This window comes from Trifolium pratense, linkage group LG4 (genome assembly GCF_020283565.1).
Source record: "Trifolium pratense cultivar HEN17-A07 linkage group LG4, ARS_RC_1.1, whole genome shotgun sequence".
In the NCBI taxonomy this organism is placed as follows: Eukaryota; Viridiplantae; Streptophyta; class Magnoliopsida; order Fabales; family Fabaceae; genus Trifolium; species Trifolium pratense.
In genome coordinates this window covers 25,545,735-25,567,849 of record NC_060062.1, presented here as the reverse complement: position 1 = coordinate 25,567,849, position 22,115 = coordinate 25,545,735, and the positions used below count along the sequence as shown (strand labels likewise).

Here is a 22,115-nt window from a genome sequence, read left to right as displayed (position 1 = left end):
TGGTGTACATATCAGCCCCAATAGTTTGATTAAACCCAGCCTTATTTAAGAGGAAACCAGAAACAAGATTCTTCTTCATCTCAGGAACATGAAGGACTTCCTTCAGGATAAGAGTCTTTCCAGAGGTGAACTTCAGAACAACCTCTCCAACACCAGCAACATCAGATGTATGAGCATTACCCATCTGCACCTTCTTATTTTCAGCATTCGCGTATGTTTTAAACATAGCACGATCATAACAGACATGGTGGGTAGCGCCAGTATCTATCCACCATCCATCAGTACCACCGACCATATTAATTTCGGTGATCATAGCAGCATATGGCTCATCAGCCACATTCACATTAATATGTGCAAGATTAGCCGGTTTAGGCCTCTTTGGATTTCTGCACTTCTTTGATATATGACCTGTTTTCCAGCAATTGAAGCAGTAAAATGGCTCAACAGCGTCATTTCTAGGAGGTGGTTGTTGCTGTTGTTGCTTAGCGTCATTTTAGAAGAAGCTGATGAACATGGAGGTTGGATGGCTAATAATTATGTGTGATACTAAAAAATGTTATCATGTAACCTAATTTAATCTAATGGTTAATTTTAATTGTACACTGGTGAGGGACTTAATTGCTCTCTCATCCTAGAATCCACCATACAAAATATATTTTTTAATGTAAAACTTATTTTTTAGTTTCTTTAGCTAGTGCTTTCACCCTAGGTGCACTAGTTAGTATAACCCATGTAAAAATCCACAACTAATAACAAATTTTATAGGTTTCCGTAAGTTTAACTCAGTTAGTACGAACATTAAATAATATATGTGGAGATTGGAGTTCGAACCTCGACATCCATCACTTATAAAATTTCTAATTAGCCATTAAACTATTTGAAAAAAAGATAATAACAAACTATAGTCAAGTCAATCAATTAAAGAACTCACTCTCATAACGTCACATATCAACTACGTACTACCAAAATCGTTGAATAAAATAATATAGTCCAAAAATAGTATCAATTTTTTCAATGTGTTATTTTAATTGATTTTTTCAAAGTTTTTATAATATTGATTTTTTTTTTCAACCGTAGTAACCAAGGTTTTAAATTGCGGTCCGCATCCGCAATTGCGGTCGCAGTATTGCTGATGCGGTAGCCACCGCAACTGCATTACACCGCAAATTGCGGTGTGATCTTAATTCACATGTACGGCCGCATCACAACCGCATCGGAAGTCGCATCAGATGTTTTCGGCGATGTTCGTTCAAATTTTCTCACCAAAATATAAAATTTATCATCTTCAAATCCTAATTTGTGTCAAATTAATGAAAAATCTTACTTTAAACAATCTATCAACCGTGTATTTTCAATACATTCAAATTATTGTTTATGGAATAAACTAAATAGTGTAGTTACATACTAGTTTCATTTTATCTAGCTTGTGAAATATCAAAATGATTTCACGCCGCAACAACCGCATTGCCGTTGCAGCAACCACAATGACCGCATTCGCAATAACTGCAACTGCAACCACATCCACGACCGCAACCGCAATTTAAAACCTTGGTAGTAACGTAGTGTCAATTTTTCTAATGCATAATTTTCCTGCAGCAAATTCTTTATATAACTCTAATCATACCTCAAAATTTACCAATAAACAAATTCTCCGGTAGCAAAATGATGACTTCTATGTCCATCTTTCTTCTCTGTTTTGCTTGCCAAATGTTGGTGTACTTCATTCCCACAGTTGCTCTTTCTTTGAGCTCAGATACTGATAAAGTTGCTTTGCTTGCTTTGAAGGAAAAGCTTACAGACGGTTTACCAGATTCTCTGCCGTCATGGAATGAGTCTTTACATTTCTGCGAATGGCAGGGTGTTACATGTGGTCGTCGTCACATGAGAGTCTCTGCCTTACATTTGGAAAATCAAACATTGGGTGGTACTCTTGGACCATCTTTGGGAAATCTAACATTTCTCAGGATACTACAACTTAGAAATGTATTCTTGCATGGTAAAATTCCAAGTCAAGTTGGTCATTTAAAGCGACTGCAAATTCTTGACTTAAACAACAACAATCTTGACGGAGAGGTTCCTATGGAGCTCGCTAACTGCACAAGTATCAAGACAATTATTTTGTTCAAGAATCGACTCATCGGAAGAATTCCTACATGGTTTGAGTCGATGATGCAACTTACTGAGTTGAATCTTGGTGCCAATAATTTAGTTGGTACTATTCCATCTTCCTTGGGAAATGTTTCATCACTCCAGAAATTATACCTTGCTGATCAAAATCACTTGAATGGAGGCATACCTTATTCTTTGGGTATGTTGTCAAATTTGAAACAATTGACTCTTGGTTCAAATAATTTGTCAGGTGAGATCCCTCATTCTCTTTACAACTTATCAAATATTGAATATTTTGATCTCGGGGAAAACGAGTTATTCGGTAGTCTTCCATCAAATATGAATCTTATTTTTCCCAATCTTGTAGAGTTGTACGTTGGGGCCAACCAAATAACTGGGAATTTTCCTTCTTCAATATCGAACCTTACTGAATTGCAATATTTTGATATAGGAGAGAATTATTTCAATGGGCCAATACCTACTACTTTGGGTCGATTAGATAAACTTGAATTCTTTTATATTGGCACAAATAATATTGGTAGTGGAAGGGCTCACGATTTGGACTTTATTTCCTCATTCCACATTCAATCGGAAAGCTTAATAATCTCGTAGATTTGATCATGCAAAAAAACAACTTATCCGGTAATATTCCTACAAGTATTGGCAATCTTACTACCTTATCTGTACTATATCTACCCGGCAATAAATTGCAAGGAACCATTCCATTCACCCTTAGATATTGTACCAACTTACAAAAATTGAGCTTAGCTGATAACAAATTGAGTGGTGATATATCTAATCAAATATTTAGCTATCTAGACAGTTTAATATATATTTTCTTGGAAAACAACTCCTTGACCGGTCCCATTCCTTCAGAGTTTGGTAATTTGAAGCAACTTTCATTATTATATCTAAACTCAAATAAGTTGTCTGGTGAAATTCCTAAGGATCTGGCTAATTGTGTAACATTGATCGAACTTGGGTTGGCGAGAAACTTCTTGAATGGAAGTATACCTTTGTTCTTAGGCTCTTTAAGATCCCTTCAAATCTTAGACATTTCTAACAACAATTTCTCTAGCACAATACCCTTTGAACTAGAAAATCTAACATTCTTGAATACTCTAGACTTGTCTTTTAACAATTTATATGGCGAGGTTCCTAAAGGAGGTGTCTTTAGCAATGTCACGGCAATTTCACTAACTGGAAATAAGAATCTTTGTGGAGGGATACCTCAACTGAAGCTTCCTGTGTGTTTTAGGGCTCATTCTAAAAAACACAAAAGATCTCTCAAAAAGAAACTTATCGTCATCAGTGTAATTGGGGGGATTTTGATATCTTTCATAGCCTTAACATTTGTCCATTTTCTCACGAGAAAGCCCAAAAGGTTACCTTATTCCACATCTTTGCAAAATGGGAACATGAGGGTTACTTATGGTGAGCTACATGAAGCAACCAATGGCTTTTCTTCATCCAATTTGATTGGAACAGGAAGCTTTGGTTCTGTTTACAAAGGGTCTCTTCCTTATTTTGAAAGACTTGTTGCTGTAAAGTTTCATGGCCGAATGTAATGCTCTTGGAAAGATGAAGCATCGGAATCTTGTCAAGATCCTAACTTGTTGCTCAAGTATTGATTATAATGGTGAAGATTTCAAGGCTATTGTTTTTGAGTTTATGCCTAATGGTAGTCTAGAAATGATGTTGCACAATATTGAAGGGTCTGAAAATCATAATCTCAACTTTAAACAAAGGATAGACATTGCTCTTGATGTAGCTCATGCAGTTGATTATCTTCACAATGATACAGAGCAACCCGTAGTTCATTGTGATATTAAGCCAAGCAATGTTCTCATTGATGATGATATTGTAGCCCACTTGGGAGACTTTGGCTTAGCTAGGCTCATTCATGGAGTCACAGGACATTCAAATAATGATCAAGTTATTTCCTCCACAACTAAGGGAACTATAGGATATGTTCCTCCTGGTAAAGTTCTGTCTTTCACTTATTTGTTAACTTATATTTTCATGGCATACCAATTCAAAGTGTTTGCTATCTTTATCTTTTTTCCTAAGCAATTGTTGTTTTTTTTCTTCTAAAGAATATGGAGCAGGTTGTCTAGTTTCCCCAGAGGGAGATATCTACAGTTATGGGATTCTACTATTGGAAATGGTCACTGGAAAGAGACCAATAGATACCATGTTTAATGAGAATCTAAATCTACACAAACTCTGTAAGATGAAAATTCACGAAGGAATTCTCGAGATAGTAGATTCACATTTGCTTATGCCATTTCTTGAAGATCAACGAGTTATGGAAAACAACATAAGGGAGTGTCTAGTGATGTTTGTTAAAATAGGAATAGCTTGTTCTGAAGAATTTCCTACTCAACGAATGCTCATTAAAGATGTTATAGTGAAGTTGCTTGAAATTAAACAAAAGTTGCACTGCTAGGCACTTTTACCTTCACATGATGGACAAGTCTTGTATTTGCCACGTATATAGTGGGAAAAAATTTGTGTTTGTATTCAGTTAGTATGGTTTTGTTAAGAAATGTTGTTGGTTGTTGTCATTAACTTTACTCAGTTTATAAGAACCTTATATTATATGTATAAGAGTTGTGATTAAAATTCCAAATACTCCACTTATTCAGTTATAGAGTTACGATTTTTTGGTTTAAGAAAACTTTAAACTATTACTTTTATCATTTTAATATCAAATTTTTCAAAAATAAAATAAAGTGATATTTTATTCTTATTGAAAGCAAAAATATAGGTATAATGATGATATCTTTAAGTAAATCAAACATTGATCTTCATTAATAAAGTGTTAGAGAATTAAATATAAAAGTTTTGTATTAAAATTTTGCATTTAACAATGTTGCTAACATGTGCTTTCAGGGCACATGTTAAGGAACTCAAAAGTGAAAAACTTATATTGAAAAAAAGTAGTATTTTGATTTTTATCAAATTGAATACACGGATTTTTAGACACATATTTCTATATTAAAGTTTCTTAGCATTTAATAAGAGATGTTTAAATTACTTTTTTTTTATATAGAAAATGAATATTAATGAAAGGACTTCTATTTTTCTTAGAGAATGTATCACTTTGGGAATTCCAACTATTTCTTTAATCAATATAAATTTATGTCTTAAATACTCTAATACTATAATTAAAAAAGTATAAAATATATTTTTTCATATATTTTAAATAATTTCTTATTCAGTACTCCCTCCGGTCCTTTTTATAAGGAACACTTTAAAAAAATTACGCAGACCAAAAAACCACATTGTAAATAGTTATTTTCATTTAAGACTCCTATAAGTTTAAACTTATTCCATATATACCCTTATTTAATTAATCTTAATTCAACTAACTTACTTATTTTTAATATTATCTCTCATAATAAATAAGGGCATAAGTGAAATCAAACATTTAAAACATTTGAAAATTGATCAAAGTTTCTTATAAAAAGATCAATTTTTTTTTCCAAAATGTTCCTTATATAAAGAACTGGAGGGAGTATTATAAAATTTTCCTTGCATTTAAATGAAATCTATAGTGTATTTCTTATTATATTTCCGAAAGCCTAGACCATAAAGTTTAATAGAAAATTATAAATTTATCCACATTTAATAACCTTTTTTAAATTTTTTTTTTGAAGAGAATCTTATTATATAATGAAGACCCAACATCATATATAATAAGAAATTAAGGAAAATACTAACTAATATTTCTGACATACTGGTTAAGAAAAGTAAAGATACTAAAATTATTTTAGACCTTGTGGTAGTTAACATTTTAATTAATGCATGTTTATGAGGTTTTTGGGATGGATGTGGGGCGTCAAGTATGGTTAGGTATGGTTCTAATATGGTATGATGTTATGTGGTTTATTTGGACTTTTCGGAATGATATTATCTTTGTCGGTGAGTCTTCATCGGTTGATAATCTTGTGGATAAGGTGAAACTTTCCTCCGGAAAATGGTTTTTAGGTAAAAACCCTGATAGCCCATGCTCTTTCTACGAGTTAAGGTGCAATCTCTCTTATGCTCGTCCAATAAAGCGAGGTGAAGATGCGATGTCGGATGCTTCTGGTTCATGTTGAGTGGCATCTCTTGAGGTGTCCGCTCTTGAGGTAAAATAATCGTGTTCAATGGAAGATTGACAATGTCTTAGGGCCCGTTTTTCATCGGTTTATATTTGAGCTTATGCTACTCAAATAAATAAATTTTCATATATTATTATAAGTTTGTCAATGTAGTTTATGAAAAAATAGTTTATAAAAATTCAGTTTTCGTTAGTAGAAACATATAAATTAACATAAAACCTTATTTATTTGCATAAGCTATTTTGTATAATTTTAAAAATAAGCTAATACAAACTTTGATAAAGAAACAAAGTGAGTAACAAATAAGCGCATTAATAATTATTATAAGTCTTTCATTCCTAGTCGGTCAACCCAACAAGCCATGGTCCCCAACGACTCCCCAACTTGTCCATTGGACTAAAGTTAGCTTGAGGATTATCTTCTAGGTCAAGTCTATTGTGAAAGACTTCACATGTACAAGTTACAAATACTACTATAACGAATTTTATAAAATCTACCGTTATATTAAAAGTTTATTTGATCATATAGATCATGTAGGTGTGGAAATGAGTCGAGTCGAATCGAACCTGTCTGAACTCGATTTGACTCAATAAGAATTAGTTCGACTCGAAACTTCGCTCGAGTTTGATACGAACATTTTTTTAAGCTCGAGTTTGGCTCGTTTAGAGTTCACGAACAGTTCGCTTCGGCTCATTAGGTTCAGTTCATGTTCAGTTCATTTTCAACTCGAAACTCAACTCAAGAGTTCGACATGAATTTTTTTTCTATTATTTTCCATTTTCTATTATTGTTAAGTGTTTGTCTTAGAGCATCCACAATGGAGATACTCATTTTTTAGTACTTAACTGCACCCCGTGTACACATCACTCATTTATAATTTTTTAATAATAGTACCTAATAAGTACTCAATCCCTCCAACTCAACATCTCTTAAAAAGTTCTAAACAGGCCCTACCAATAACACATCTCACCAATAATTATACATCATTATAAATGGGACCCACAAAAACAAAATAAGTACTAATACTTATTGTAGAACCAGTACATATTAGCTACTCAAATGGATATTGCTCCAATGATAGTACCTAATAAGTACCATGAGTACCTAATAGGTACTACATCATTGGAGATGGTCTTAGTTTCTTTAAAGTATTATATATATTATCAATTATCTAAATATATAAAATTAATTATATATCTGAAGAAAAAAAAATATCAATCCTATAAATATAAATGTATAAAATCAAATATATAAATTTAAAATCATTTTTGAAGGGTTATTTAAAAATATATTTTTAAGGGTTATATATATAATCAAGTCAGCTTGTGAACCACTTGATGTTAGAACTGACCCTCTCGAACCATATAAATTGGTGGAGTAGCCCAAAAAAAAAAGTTAGTTCGTGAATCAAATGAGCCGAACTGGATTGGTTTGGATCGACGGTTCAAGTGGATTTTTCTGATCCGATTATACCCATATGTACTATGGAGTTTGGATTCTGTCATATCATATGTGTGGAATCTAACTTTTAGGTAGTCAATGATGGTGTGCTCTCCACGTTCGTGGAATTAGCCATGACGGTTTCATTTGTCACATTCGACCACAAAACACTTACCTAGTGGTGCACAAAACTTCTCTTTATATATCTAATAAAAACTCAAAGCTGCATATATCTAGTAAAATATCAAAGCTGCAATAGAAAAATGAGGTCTTTTATGACGTTTCTTCTCTACTTTTGTTTCCAAATATTGGTGTATTGCATGCCATTTGCAACAGTTGCTCTTGCTTTGAGTACAGAGACTGATAAGCTTGCTTTGCTTGCATTGAAAGAAAAGCTTATAAATGGTGCACCAGATTCTCTTCCATCATGGAATGAGTCTCAACATTTCTGTGAATGGCAGGGTGTTACATGTGGTCGTCGTCATATGAGAGTCGTTGCCTTGCATTTGGAAAATCAAATATTGAGTGGTACTCTTGGACCATCCGTGGGAAATCTAACATTTCTGAGAATACTACGACTTAAAAATGTCAATTTGTATGGTGAAATTCCAAGTCAAATTGGTCGTTTAAAGCGATTGCAAGTTCTTAACTTAAACGATAACAATCTTCATGGCGAAATTCCTATGGAGCTCACAAATTGCACAGCTATCAAGGTAATTTTCTTGCACAGCAACCAACTCTCTGGAAGAATTCCGACATGGTTTGAGTCAATGATGCAACTTACTCAGTTGAATCTCGGTGCCAATAATCTCTTTGGAACTATTCCATCTTCCCTGGGAAATGTTTCATCACTCGAAAATTTATCACTTGCACAAAATCACTTGAAAGGAAGCATACCTTATTCTTTGGATAGGTTGTCAAATTTGAAAATACTGAATTTAGATTCAAATAATTTGTTAGGTGAAATCCCTAATTCTCTTTACAACCTATCAAATATTCAAGTTTTGGATATTGGGGGAAACAATCTTTTCGATAGTCTTCCATCAAATATGCATCTTGCTTTTCCCAATCTTAATGAATTCATTATTGGAGGCAACCAAATAAGCGGAACTTTTCCGTCTTCATTATCCAACCTCACTGAACTCCAAATGTTGGATATATCATACAATACTTTTGTTGGGTCAATACCTCATACTTTGGGTCAATTAAATAAACTTGAATGGTTTAATATCGGAGGTAATAATTTTGGTAGTGGAGGAGCTCATGATTTGGATTTTCTTTCATCGCTAACCAACTCTACTCAATTGTCAAAGATATATATTTTTGACAATGGATTTGGTGGTGTGTTGCCGAACATTATAGGAAACTTTTCCACCCATCTCAGTTTGCTTCATATGGAATATAATCAAATACATGGAGTGATACCAGAAAGAATTGGACAACTAATTGGTTTAACTGACTTAGAAATTGGAAACAATTTCCTAGAGGGAACAATTCCAGATTCAATAAGAAAGCTTAAGGATATAGGATCATTGGGCTTTGAAGATAACAAATTATCTGGTTACATCCCTATAGTCATTGGTAATCTTACTATGTTATCCCAACTAGATCTATCTGGAAACAAATTGGAAGGAAGCATTCCAATTTCATTAAGAAATTGCACCCAAATGCAGGAGTTAAGTTTCTCTAGTAACAAATTGAGTGGTCATATTCCGGATCAAACATTTGGCTATCTAGATGGTTTAATTTATCTTGGCTTGTCCAACAACTCCTTCACCGGCCCTATTCCTTCAGAGTTTGGTAACTTGAAACATATTTCGCAATTGTATCTAAGCTTAAATAAATTGTCTGGTGAAATTCCTAACGATTTAGCTTCTTGCATAGATTTGACACAACTTGTGTTGGGTGGAAACTTCTTCCATGGAACTATACCTTTGTTCTTGGGCTCCTCTTTAAGATCACTTGAAATCCTAGACCTTTCTAACAATAATTTCTCAAGCATAATCCCATTTGAACTAGAAAATCTAACATTTTTGAATAAGTTGGACTTATCATTTAACAATCTCTATGGTGAGGTTCCCATAGGAGGTGTCTTTAGCAATGTCACAAGAATTTCACTAACTGGAAATAAGAATCTTTGTGGAGGGATACCTCAATTGAAGCTTCCTAAATGTTTTAGGGCGCCTTCCAAGAAACACAAAAAATCTCTCAAAAAGAAACTTATCCTCATTAGTGTAATTGGTGGGATTTTGTTCTCTTTCATAGCTTTTATAACTGTCCATTTCCTTACGAGAAAAACCAAAAGGTTACCTTCTTCACCATCTTTGCAAAACGGGAACTTGAGGGTTACTTATGGTGAATTACATGAAGCAACCAATGGTTTTTCTTCATCTAACTTGGTAGGAGCAGGAAGCTTTGGATCTGTTTACAAAGGATCACTTCTCCACTTTGAAAGACCTATCGTTGTAAAGGTGTTGAATCTTCAAACACGTGGAGCAGCAAAGAGTTTCATGGCAGAATGCAAAGCTCTAGCAAATATGAAGCACCGGAATCTTGTCAAGGTCCTAACTTGTTGTTCAAGTGTTGATTATAATGGTGAAGACTTTAAAGCTATAGTTTTCGAGTTCATGCCTAATGGGAGTCTAGAAAAGTTATTGTATGATAGTGAAGAGTCTGGCAATCATTATCTCAGCTTCAAACAAAGGGTAGACATTGCTCTTGATGTAGCTCATGCACTTGATTATCTACACAATGATACAGAGCAAGCCGTAGTTCACTGTGATATTAAGCCAAGCAATGTTCTTCTTGATGATGACTTTATAGCCCACTTGGGAGACTTTGGCTTAGCAAGGCTCATTCATGGAGGGATAGGACATTCAACTAATGATCAAATTAGTTCCTCCACAATAATTAAGGGAACTATAGGATATGTTCCTCCTGGTAAGTTCTTTATATCTCTTGCTTATTACTATCCATCAAATTGTTAGCCATGATAATTTATTCTTGTTTAGATTATATAGAAATTATTACAACGTGTACTATTTCAAAGTAATTACTTTTTTAGCAATGCCACTCAAATTTTTTAGTCCTGACTTTGACAATAATCTCATTCAAATTCTTTTAATTAAAGTGTTACATTTTGTTCAATTTTTCCTAAATATTTGAAATTGTTGGTTGAAAAGAGTATGGAGCAGGTGGTCAAGTATCACTCCAGGGAGATATCTACAGCTACGGGATTCTTCTTTTAGAAATGCTCACCGGAAAGAGGCCGATAAATAACATGTTTAATGAGAATCTAAGCCTACACAAATTTTGCAAGATGAAAATTCCAGAAGGAATCCTTGAGATAGTAGATTCACATTTGCTTTTACCATTTGTTGAAGATCAAACAGGAATTGTTGAAAACAAAATCAAAAAGTGTTTGGTGATGTTTGCTGGAATTGGAGTTGCATGTTCAGAAGAGTTTCCTACTCATCGAATGCTGATAAAAGATGTTATAGTTAAGCTAAATGAGATCAAATCAAAGTTTCCATGTTAGGAATAATTGATACTGTGATAAGAAAATTTATTTTCAATGTGTTTTTTTTTTAATCCATCAATTGCAATGTATTGTGATAACAATTTGTGTTTGTAGTTGGTTTCAATAAATGCATGGTATATTGTTTGAAAATGTTGTTGGTTAACATATATGCAAGTAATTATTGTTTGGCAATTTTGTTTTATGAAAACTAATATTGTTAAATCATTTTTAATATCAAACTTTGAAATAAAATAATAACTATGCGATATTTTTTTAATATTATTTATGATTGAAAGTAAAAGATCTGAGAATAAGTCATGAACGGAGTCGAACTTGCAGTAAATTTTTTTATAATACTATGTATTTATATTTGTCATTGATTACTATACTGTAATTGTTTTATTTGATTAAAATGTTAATTCGTGGTTTATTTGTTATATTTTTTAAAAAATAAAAAAAAAGTTTTTCTTGCTTAAAATTATAGTGAATTTTTTTATTTTAGTCTCTAAAAATAGAAATGGGATGTTTCATCTTCACAAACTTTTTTTTTTAATATTTTGTTCCTAATGATTGATTTATATTTATGTTTATGTCAAAGTTATGACCCTTTTATGTTCACAAGAATAATTTTGTCATTTAAATATAACATGTATTTTATCATGTCAATATCAAGTGTGCACTAAACACGGGATATGATAAAATAATGATATCATCTTTCTTATTCTATGTGCATCAAACACATGATAAGATATGTGTTTATCCTGTCACTATTCAATCATATTCTTATCCAACTTATTATCATATCTTATCTTTATCCTATCATGCACACTAAACGGGCCCTTAAAGTTCTAAAAATAATGAGACAATGGAAGAATTTGGCAACTAAATAATTTGACTTTTTTGCCATGTTCTTGAGATGAGATCTATCCAAACAAAGAGTAAGTAATATAATAAACGCATAACGCATTAACAATTATGTTATCTTCCGGTTATAATTATTATTACTCTTTAGTGAAACGTTTACTCTTTAAAGTCAAGTCTTCCATTCCAATTCAGTCACCCAACAATATGCCATAGTCCCCAACCGAACATGATTTGCTGTTGTCAAAATACACAGTTTTTTCAGACTGTTTTGTATCATGACCGTCTGATTTAAAATCTAAAGTCAAGATCGTTTAGAGCAATTTTAGAGTTGCATTAATCTGAACCGTCTAATTTATCATCAATAGCTACAATATAACGGTAAAAAGTTTTTTTACTGCAATAAATCGCTATCAGTGCCCAACTTGCATATTAGGCTATATGTATGGGGACCGACCTCGATTTGCTATTGTACAAGCAGCACGCAGTTTCACACTGTTTTAGATCTGGATCGTTGATTTTAAATCAGACGGTTCAGATCACACAATCGTAAAATCAATCATAAACAATCTCGATCGTCGGTTCCAGATCAGACGACTAGGACAGTTATTGCGTGACAATCCAATCCCATATGTGTGGTACCAAATCGTGTACTCAATGATGATTTTAATATAATAATTTTGATTATTGCTATCCATATAATACTTCTATTCCTTCCTAGTGAACCTTAGCCCCCAATTCACACGTCCATGTTATTTTCAAGCGTACCATTTACCACAAAAACAAACATTTTCACGCGGATTCATACTGTACTAAAGCAACATTTTTAAAATATAAATTAAGGAGGACAATATATCAATTTTCTTATTACATATACTTTTGTTTTATATCGATAAATTATAGCTCAAAACAAGCACTAGAATATTGTTTTCTACTTCTAATACACATTCACTAGCTAATTGCAAAATGAGGACATATATCATGTTTCTTCTCTATTTTGCTACGTTGTCAACAACAGTTGCTCTTGCTTTGAGTTTGAGTTCAGTGACTGACAAACATGCTTTGCTTTCTTTGAAAGTAAAGCTTACTAATGGTGAACCTGATTATCTTCCATCATGGAATGAATCTCTTCATTTTTGTGAATGGGAGGGTGTTACATGTGGTCGACGCCACATGAGAGTCTTTGTCTTGCAGTTGGAAAATCAAAATTTGGGCGGTACTCTTGAACCGGCCTTGGGAAATTTAACATTTCTCAAAAAACTCAAACTTTCCAACATCAATTTGCATGGTGAAATTCCAAGAGAAGTTGGTCGTTTGAAAAGGTTGCAAGTTCTTGACTTGAGCAAGAACAAGTTTCATGGTAAGATTCCTATTGAACTAAGCAATTGTACCAATATTAAGGAAATTATCTTGTTGTACAATCAGCTCACTGGACATATTCCATCATGGTTTGGTTCTATGATGCAGCTTAATAAGTTGCTTCTTGGAGCAAATAATTTAGTGGGTACTATTCCACCTTCTCTAGGAAATATTTCATCACTCCAAAACATAACACTTGCAAGAAATCAATTGGAAGGAAGCATACCTCGTGTCTTGGGTAAGTTGTCAAATTTGAAAGACCTAAATTTGGGTTCAAATAACTTTTCTGGAGAAATTCCTTATTCTCTTTACAATCTGTCAAATATTCAAGTTTTTGTCCTTGGAGAAAACCAGTTTTCCGGTTATCTTCCATCAAATATACATGTTGCTTTCCCCAGCCTTCGAGCCTTCTTGGTCGGAGGGAACCACTTTGTCGGAACTTTTCCATGTTCAATATCCAACCTCACTAAATTGCGATGGTTTGATATATCATGGAATGGTTTTAATGGGCTAATACCTCCAACTTTGGGATCCTTAAGCAAACTTCACAGGTTTCACATTGGAAATAATAATTTTGGGAATGGAGGAGCTCCCGATTTGGATTTCCTTTACTCGCTAACCAATTGTACAGTATTGCAAGAACTAATGTTGGATGACAATAGATTTGGTGGCGTATTGCAAGAGCGTATAGGCAACTTTTCCAACCATCTCACTTTTCTTAGTATGGCAAGTAACCAAATATCTGGAAGAATACCAGAAGGAATTGGACAACTGATAGGTCTAACAGGTTTTATCATGAGCAAAAATTTCCTTGAGGGAACAATTCCATATTCTATTGGAATGTTGAAGAATATAGTAGTATTGGTCTTACAAGAAAATAATTTATTTGGTAACATCCCTATTGTAATTGGCAATCTTACTGTGTTGTCTGATCTTTACTTGCATTCCAATGAATTAGAAGGAAGCATTCCATTTACTCTTAGATATTGCACAAAGTTGCAATCATTTGGTGCTTCTGACAACAACTTGAGTGGCAATATACCTAATCAAACATTTTCCTATCTAAAAGATTTAATAAATCTTGACTTGTCCAATAACTCGTTAACCGGTCTCATTCCTTCAGATTTTGGTAACTTGAAGCAATTTTCCGTATTGTATCTGTATGCAAACAAGTTGTCAGGTGAAATTCCTGATGCACTTGCTGCTTGTTTGACACTAACAGAGCTTGTGTTGCAGAGAAACTTTTTTCATGGAAGTATACCTTCCTTTTTGGCCTCCTCATTAAGATCACTTGAAATCCTAGACCTTTCTAGCAATAATTTCTCAAGCATAATCCCATTTGAACTAGAAAATCTAACATATTTGTATAAGTTGAACTTATCATTTAACAATCTCTATGGTGAGGTTCCCTTAGGAGGTGTCTTTAGCAATGTCACAACAATTTCACTAACTGGAAATAAGAATCTTTGTGGAGGGATACCTCAATTGAAGCTTCCTAAATGTTTTAGGGCGCCTTCCAAGAAACACAAAAAATCTCTCAAAAAGAAACTTATCCTCATTAGTGTAATTGGTGGGATTTTGTTCTCTTTCATAGCTTTTATAACTGTCCATTTCCTTACGAGAAAAACCAAAAGGTTACCTTCTTCACCATCTTTGCAAAACGGGAACTTGAGGGTTACTTATGGTGAATTACATGAAGCAACCAATGGTTTTTCTTCATCTAACTTGGTAGGAGCAGGAAGCTTTGGATCTGTTTACAAAGGATCACTTCTCCACTTTGAAAGACCTATCGTTGTAAAGGTGTTGAATCTTCAAACACGTGGAGCAGCAAAGAGTTTCATGGCAGAATGCAAAGCTCTAGCAAATATGAAGCACCGGAATCTTGTCAAGGTCCTAACTTGTTGTTCAAGTGTTGATTATAATGGTGAAGACTTTAAAGCTATAGTTTTCGAGTTCATGCCTAATGGGAGTCTAGAAAAGTTATTGTATGATAGTGAAGGGTCTGGCAATCATAATCTCAGCTTCAAACAAAGGGTAGACATTGCTATTGATGTAGCTCATGCACTTGATTATCTACACGATGATACAGAGCAAGCCGTAGTTCACTGTGATATTAAGCCAAGCAATGTTCTTCTTGATGATGACTTTGTAGCCCACTTGGGAGACTTTGGCTTAGCAAGGCTCATTCATGGAGGGATAGGACATTCAAATAATGATCAAGTTAGTTCCTCCACAATAATTAAGGGAACTATAGGATATGTTCCTCCTGGTAAGTTCTTTCTATCCCTTACTTGTCATTTTATCCGAGGTTGATTAAATAGTCTAGTGATGATCAGTAATCTGACAAAATCTGAGAGTATGATTGAAAAACACATCCTTTGTAGTATAATATTCGCGTTGAATTAAATCATTGTCATATCTCTATTTAGCTATATGAAGCTAAATTTTTTTAGCCTCACTATAACAATTGTCCCATTAATTCATTGTTATAGAATTTTATATATACACCTTCGTTCAATTTTGCCTAAACAGTCGTTATTTGTTGTTTGAAAAGAGTATGGAGCAGGTGGTCCAGTATCACCAGAGGGAGATATCTACAGTTATGGGATTCTGTTGTTGGAAATGCTCACTGGAAAGAAGCCAACAAATAACATGTTTTATGAGAATCTAAGTCTACATAAATTTTGTAAGATGAAAATTTCAGAAGACATTCTTGACATAGTGGATTCATGTTTGCTTATTCCATTTGCCGAAGATCAGACACGGGTTGTCGAAAACAATATTAAACAGTGTCTAATGATGTTTGCTGAAACTGGAGTTGCATGTTCTGAAGAATTTCCTTCTCAAAGAATGCTCATAAAAGATGTTATATTGAAGTTGCTTGCAATTAAACAGAAGTTGTCTTGCTAAGCACTATGTCTTACTAATGGTGTTCCCGTATGTATGCTAGACAAGTCTTGTAGTCCTCACGTGTGTTTTTATTTTACTGTGATATATATGTAGTGGGATAATAATTTGTGTTTGTATTTGGTTGCATTATATTATACATATGGTATTGTATTAAAATGTCATTTGGTATACAAGAGATTGTGAGGGAACTTTGGTTCAAGAAATTAAAGCTTTAAAATAAATTTTTTATCATTTTAATAAAAAATAAAATGTGATATTTTATTGTTAGAAAATTATTATTTTTCAACAATATTTATACTTGAAAATAAATAGAGAAAATAATTTTATTAATACTCAACTTAAAAAAATGAATGTAATAATCTACAAAAAAAAAAAAATGAATGTAATGTGAGTTTGTTTAAGGGTTTCTAATTTATGAATGATAAAATGTAATTCGATATAAGCGGGGCGGGTTCGAGGACGGATTCGGGGTGGGTATCAATATCTCTATTACCCGCCCCAAACCCATCTTTTAAAATCGAGGAAAATCTAAACCCGAACTCAAACTCAGTCAACTCGAATTTTGCCCATCAAAATCGGGGCGGGGCGGGTACGAGTTATTTTGCCCTGCCTAATTAATAGACTTTATAAAATTGGTTTTCTAATGACACTTAGAACTAGAGTTTGGGCTGCCTATAACTTCGGCAGGTCCTTACTACACCTATGTAAATTAATGTCACGTACACCTTCATAGATTGCAGTCCACGTTAGATGAATTTACATATGAATTATAGAATTTATAGAGTTAAGTAGTTTAAAAGATTCGTGCATTCGTACGGGTAACTAACTTTTATTCGATATTACAGTTTGTCATTATCATGGTAGAAAATTTATTTAGAATAAAATATTTAAAAATTGATTATATAATATTGTCAAAATATAAGTGAAACTATTGTGCTATTTTTTGTAAGACTTATTTAATGTATAAATTTGATTATAATTATCGATGATAAATTATCCAATTTTTATGTATCCGTCACAAATAATAGTTTCGTGTATACTCCCTCCGTCCAGGGGCGGACCTCTTCAAGGCGGATATTTCAATTTTCCATCTGTTTCGTTTGAGGTGAGAATTCTTACTGATTTATGTAGTTTAAGATATTCAATGTAAACTGTTTTGTGAAATGTTCTTGATGCTTGTCCCTAAATGAAAATACATGAAGATAATTTAATGAGTTAGTTGCATGTTCCCTAGATGCTAGATGTTCATGTCCTGTTACATATTTCATCAAAGTAATCCCCTCTATATAATATTGATTACCTTCACAATTTAATTTTTCTTGTTCTGTTTTTTTTTTTAGTTTCATGATAGTCTTATGCCTACTAGTATAATTTTGTACCAGTCTATGAACAAAAACATCTAGTTTCTGATTTATAATGAGGTTATTACATCTAATTTTGTACTGAAGGTTTTCTTCAATAGGATTGGTAGTTATAGGGTTAATTTTCCTAATTAGCTCTAATTTTCTCTTTGATAGTATCTTAAGATTCCTGATTATTTGTAATGCTGTCCTATTTCCATGTTATTTTTCTTATCAGTCAAATCCATGCTCTAATATAGTCCGATCCAATTTATTTTACCTTTTTTTAATGTAGGTTTAATAGAACCTTTTCTTATATGTAAAAATGTTTCTTGGCTTCCAGCTGCACATATATAAGAAGTTTAGTTCTGTTCATATTAGCTAGAACTTATGTATATAAGAAGTATGAAATACCTAATTCTTCATGGTCATCTAGTTTCTTTTAATGGTCTTAATGCTATGAAACCTTAAGGTGCTTCTGCTTGTGTGCCCCAGATAGAATTTGTATTGAATATAAACTCAGAAAATTGTCCCAAATTGTGTTGTTTAATTTGGAACCTATTAATTTGAAAGAAAATTATTTACATTTTCCTATTACTTTTTGAAAAGGATATGCTAAAGCTTCTTTGTACAAATCATGTTTGTCTGTTATGGTTGTTCCTATGTAGTTTTTAAATACCTATGCCAACGTTGTACAAATCATGATTTGAACTAGATAAATGCACGTGCCACAACCACACCTGCTGAAGATCTTAAGGAGTACCACGCTTTGATTCATTGTTTTGGCCAAAATCCTAAGGTAAACTTTCTTTCATGTATATTAATATAGTATGATTTGCAATTAGTTTGCGGTTTGTTCCTTGGCATAAGTCTGCATAATTATGCAGCAATGTGATAATGATATCTAAAACAAATGCACAAGTTAATAAGAGTGATTTTATGAGTATTGTTCTGTTTTGTTCCAATCTATAATCTGTTTTGTTTCTATTTTTAAGCATATCATTTTATTTTATTTTTATATTTATCTTATATTTATTCTATATTTTTTTTAGTGAAATTATAATGAAGGATATAAAACTTGCAACGTGGTTAAAAGTAACAAGGATAAATTAGTAAATTTGGTGGTAATCGATTTTAATATATTTGTAATATATATGAAAAGGGCTGTTTCGGTATTATAAAAAAATATAATGAAATTTTGGGTGTAATTAAAAAATTTCCACTTAAAAAGTAAGTGTTGAAGAGAATTAATTTGCACTTCCACCATCTTTCTTAGTCAACGATAGTGTGCTCTCCGCGTTGTTGGAATTAGTCATCACCTGTTTCTTTTGGTGGAATATCTACTTTTTGAATTTTGATGGGAAAGTAGCTATAAGTCGTTTGTCAAAATAATTAATGCAACCATAAACCACTTGCCTAGTGCACATTCATCTCTTTATATATCTAATATAAAATTTCAAAGCTGCATATGTTGGAATATTTTATAATATTCCAATAATATTATGTGGGCAAATATCATTATATATAATTATACTAGACTCTTACTCGTGCGATGCACGGGCACGGGTGTGATGCAATTATTTTTATTTTACAATTGCATAAAACTGAAACATTACATATTATCAAAATAATAATAATAATAAAATAGAGAATCCGAAATTCAAAAGATTTATTATCTAAGGAGAAGTGGTGTGGCATTGTAAGTGAGTGGTTAAATGAAGAAATATTATTGGTTTAAGGATTATGGTTTACTTTACATGAGTAACAGAATGACTATCTAAAATTTATATATACAGGAGTAATATGATATATCTCCGCACAACATATAAATCTATTTCAAAACACACAAAGGATTGGATGAAAAGATATGTGACAAAATCTAAGTCACACAATTGGCATATAAATAGTGACAGAATTAGAAAAACTCAAATAAAACAAATAAAATTAAAGGGTACATACCTTTTAAAAATATTCCAAAGGGACATATATGTGAAGAGCATCAACCTCACAGTTCAGTTCGTTTGAGTAAGAGATGATGACCCAAAGCCTAAAATAAAAAATTATAAAAATAAGTATATCAATAAAAAAAATGAATAAATAAAAAAAATAAAGGAAAGGAAAGTAAAACAACTATTACATAATTCAATTAAAAATAAAGTATATATTATTTAATTTGTATCATAATAGAATATAAACACACATATACAGTAACAATTAACTAAACCTATAAATGATCTGCAACACAAAAGTTGAATGTATGATCTGCAACAAACAAAAAATGTCAAATTCTCTTAATTTTATTTGTTATGCAAAAAGTTAATTTTTGCAAAAAATAAAATAACTACAACAAATCATGGTTTTAGAAAATAACATAAGTATTTATACCTGATGCACAGAAGATGAAGAGGCAAGATAATGGAAAGAGAAATTGCATATTATAAGATATGAAAAAATCTATTCTCACATTCAACCGGAAAAACAAATGGTAATCTTATTAAGCACATGACTAAGCACCAGGGGATGAAAATATTTGTTTCTAACATTCGTAATGGTTAGTTAGGAAAATATGAATAGGATACAAATTAAAATAGTTGTAAGCTATATATTAAAATATTGGTAGAAAAGTCCAATGGATGAAAATTGAATTGTGACTTAAGAGATGAAAAATATATTACCGAGAGTTACAAAGTTAATTAGTGTGTATTTTTGTATTCTCCTTATTATAATATAGTAAGCAGAAATTATTATATTCACCAAAAAAAGTAAAGGCTAAGTAAAAGCTTGAGTGAGTGTATATTAAAAAGCCATAAGTATATAAATGTAGAATATGAAAACTATAGAGATGACAATAATAATAATAATAACTAATAATAATAATAATAATAATAATAATATAGATGATGTGGCTAAATGAAACAATTTGATTGGTCTAAGTGGATTAGGGTTAGGAGAACTATTTAGGAATTATATATATAGATTAGCTATTTATCAATTGAGAGCCTTAATTGATTAAGTGATCAAATGAAGTAAAAGACTAATTAGATTTCTATTTATAATTAATTAATTAATTGGATATGGGCTCAATATGAGTGGATGTCAGGATGGCCCATTTCGGAATAATGGGAATCCTAATTGGCCATCACACTATATATAGGCTATGGTCCCCAATATACCGGACACACTGCATATTGACTCTTCTCCCCATCAGAAGAGTCCTAAAGGCATAAGGAGTCCTGGTTGAGGAAGAACCACAAGCCAGCGGATGCTCGTCGTCCGTCTCTCTTTGTGTTTCAGGATTATAACGGTTAGTTCATCTAATGGATTCGTCATCCAGGTATTCCTATTACTATGATCTTTGATAAATCAACATGTCGTAGATCCTGTTTTATATACATGCTTGTGTTTATTTGGCTTCCGCACTAAAGTAAGATTATAGATTTAATCTTTGTTATTAAGAGCATGTATATGATTAAATTATTAAGTTAATTCTAACAATTGGTATCAGAGCCGGTCTTCATGTTGTTTTATTGGGATTGGATTTCGCTTCTATAATATGAACCCTAATTTGAATTAGGTAAAATAAAGTTTCGGTGGCTTTGTATATATTTGGGCGATCATGTACTTATTTGTTACTCTACCCAGATTTATAGTTTAATTACTGGAATATACTATTTAGTAGGCATTGCAGTGATTTCTCGTTGATTATCTATTACTATAATTTTGACAAGTAAAACCAAGATCAATGGGCTTAGGTGATAAGTGAAAGAATGAATGCTTTTTAATTTTCTTTTGCTGGAAACGTGAATATAGTGTATCATTGTTTGTTATATATATTGAATGTATGTATATATAAACGCATGATATAAGGTTTTTTTTTTTTTTTGGATTTTTTATTCAGTTGGTACATGATACGGAACTTGAACCAGTAATTAAGGATCATTGTATAGTAATGCAAATTAAGAAAATTAAGGTCAGAGGAATGTTCTTTCGGTTTTGGAACGTGATACTGATATTGCCTTTGCTTCATTCTGGTTCAGTGTTAAAATAAAATCAATTCTTTCAATTTAATTTATCTATAAAGTTGCTATTGTTATAGCAAATAAAGATTTAAAGTTGATTTGATTTATTCTGAAAATAAAATTAAAGTTTTCGGTGTTTTTAACTAATTTTTCTAAATTAGATATTTGGTTTTCCTTATTTATAAAGTTTATTGTCTAAAAATAAGGAATTAGAGTTAATTTTGGCAATTAAGTTTTTCAAATCAAATTTTCGGATACTCATTTATAAAGTTTGTTGCCTAAAATTAAGGGTTTGGCTTTTAGGCAATTATGATTTGTTTTGAAATTGGAAAGATTTAATTTTTTAAATAAGGATTTTAATTTAATGGTTATTCGGTTTTTCAAATCAAATTTTCGGTTTGACTTCAGCTATGAAGTTGTTGTTTTGGGTTTAACTATTTGGCCACTG

The 22,115-nt window shown here is 32.2% G+C and overlaps 2 protein-coding genes and 1 pseudogene across 3 annotated transcripts; all 3 read left to right on the top strand.

Moving 5' to 3' along the window:
* Positions 1-1,657: 1,657 nt before the first annotated feature.
* On the top strand, positions 1,658-4,660 carry LOC123921122 (annotated as a pseudogene).
* Positions 4,661-7,757: 3,097 nt separating this feature from the next.
* On the top strand, positions 7,758-11,390 carry LOC123921120 (probable LRR receptor-like serine/threonine-protein kinase At3g47570). Its single transcript, XM_045973533.1, has 2 exons — positions 7,758-10,598; positions 10,841-11,390. The coding sequence occupies exons 1-2, from the start codon at positions 7,922-7,924 to the stop codon at positions 11,194-11,196; spliced, it is 3,033 nt and encodes a 1,010-aa protein (XP_045829489.1). The 5' UTR covers positions 7,758-7,921; the 3' UTR covers positions 11,197-11,390.
* Positions 11,391-12,742: 1,352 nt separating this feature from the next.
* On the top strand, positions 12,743-16,511 carry LOC123921119 (probable LRR receptor-like serine/threonine-protein kinase At3g47570). 2 transcript variants are annotated; one of them, XM_045973532.1, is made up of 3 exons: positions 12,907-13,399; positions 13,507-15,667; positions 15,953-16,511. In XM_045973532.1, exons 1-3 carry the CDS (start codon positions 13,397-13,399, stop codon positions 16,306-16,308), a joined length of 2,520 nt encoding a protein of 839 aa, XP_045829488.1. In that variant the 5' UTR covers positions 12,907-13,396; the 3' UTR covers positions 16,309-16,511. The 2 variants fall into 2 exon arrangements, with proteins under 2 accessions (XP_045829487.1, XP_045829488.1); XM_045973531.1 differs by having other exon boundaries at positions 12,743-15,667.
* Positions 16,512-22,115: the final 5,604 nt, after the last annotated feature.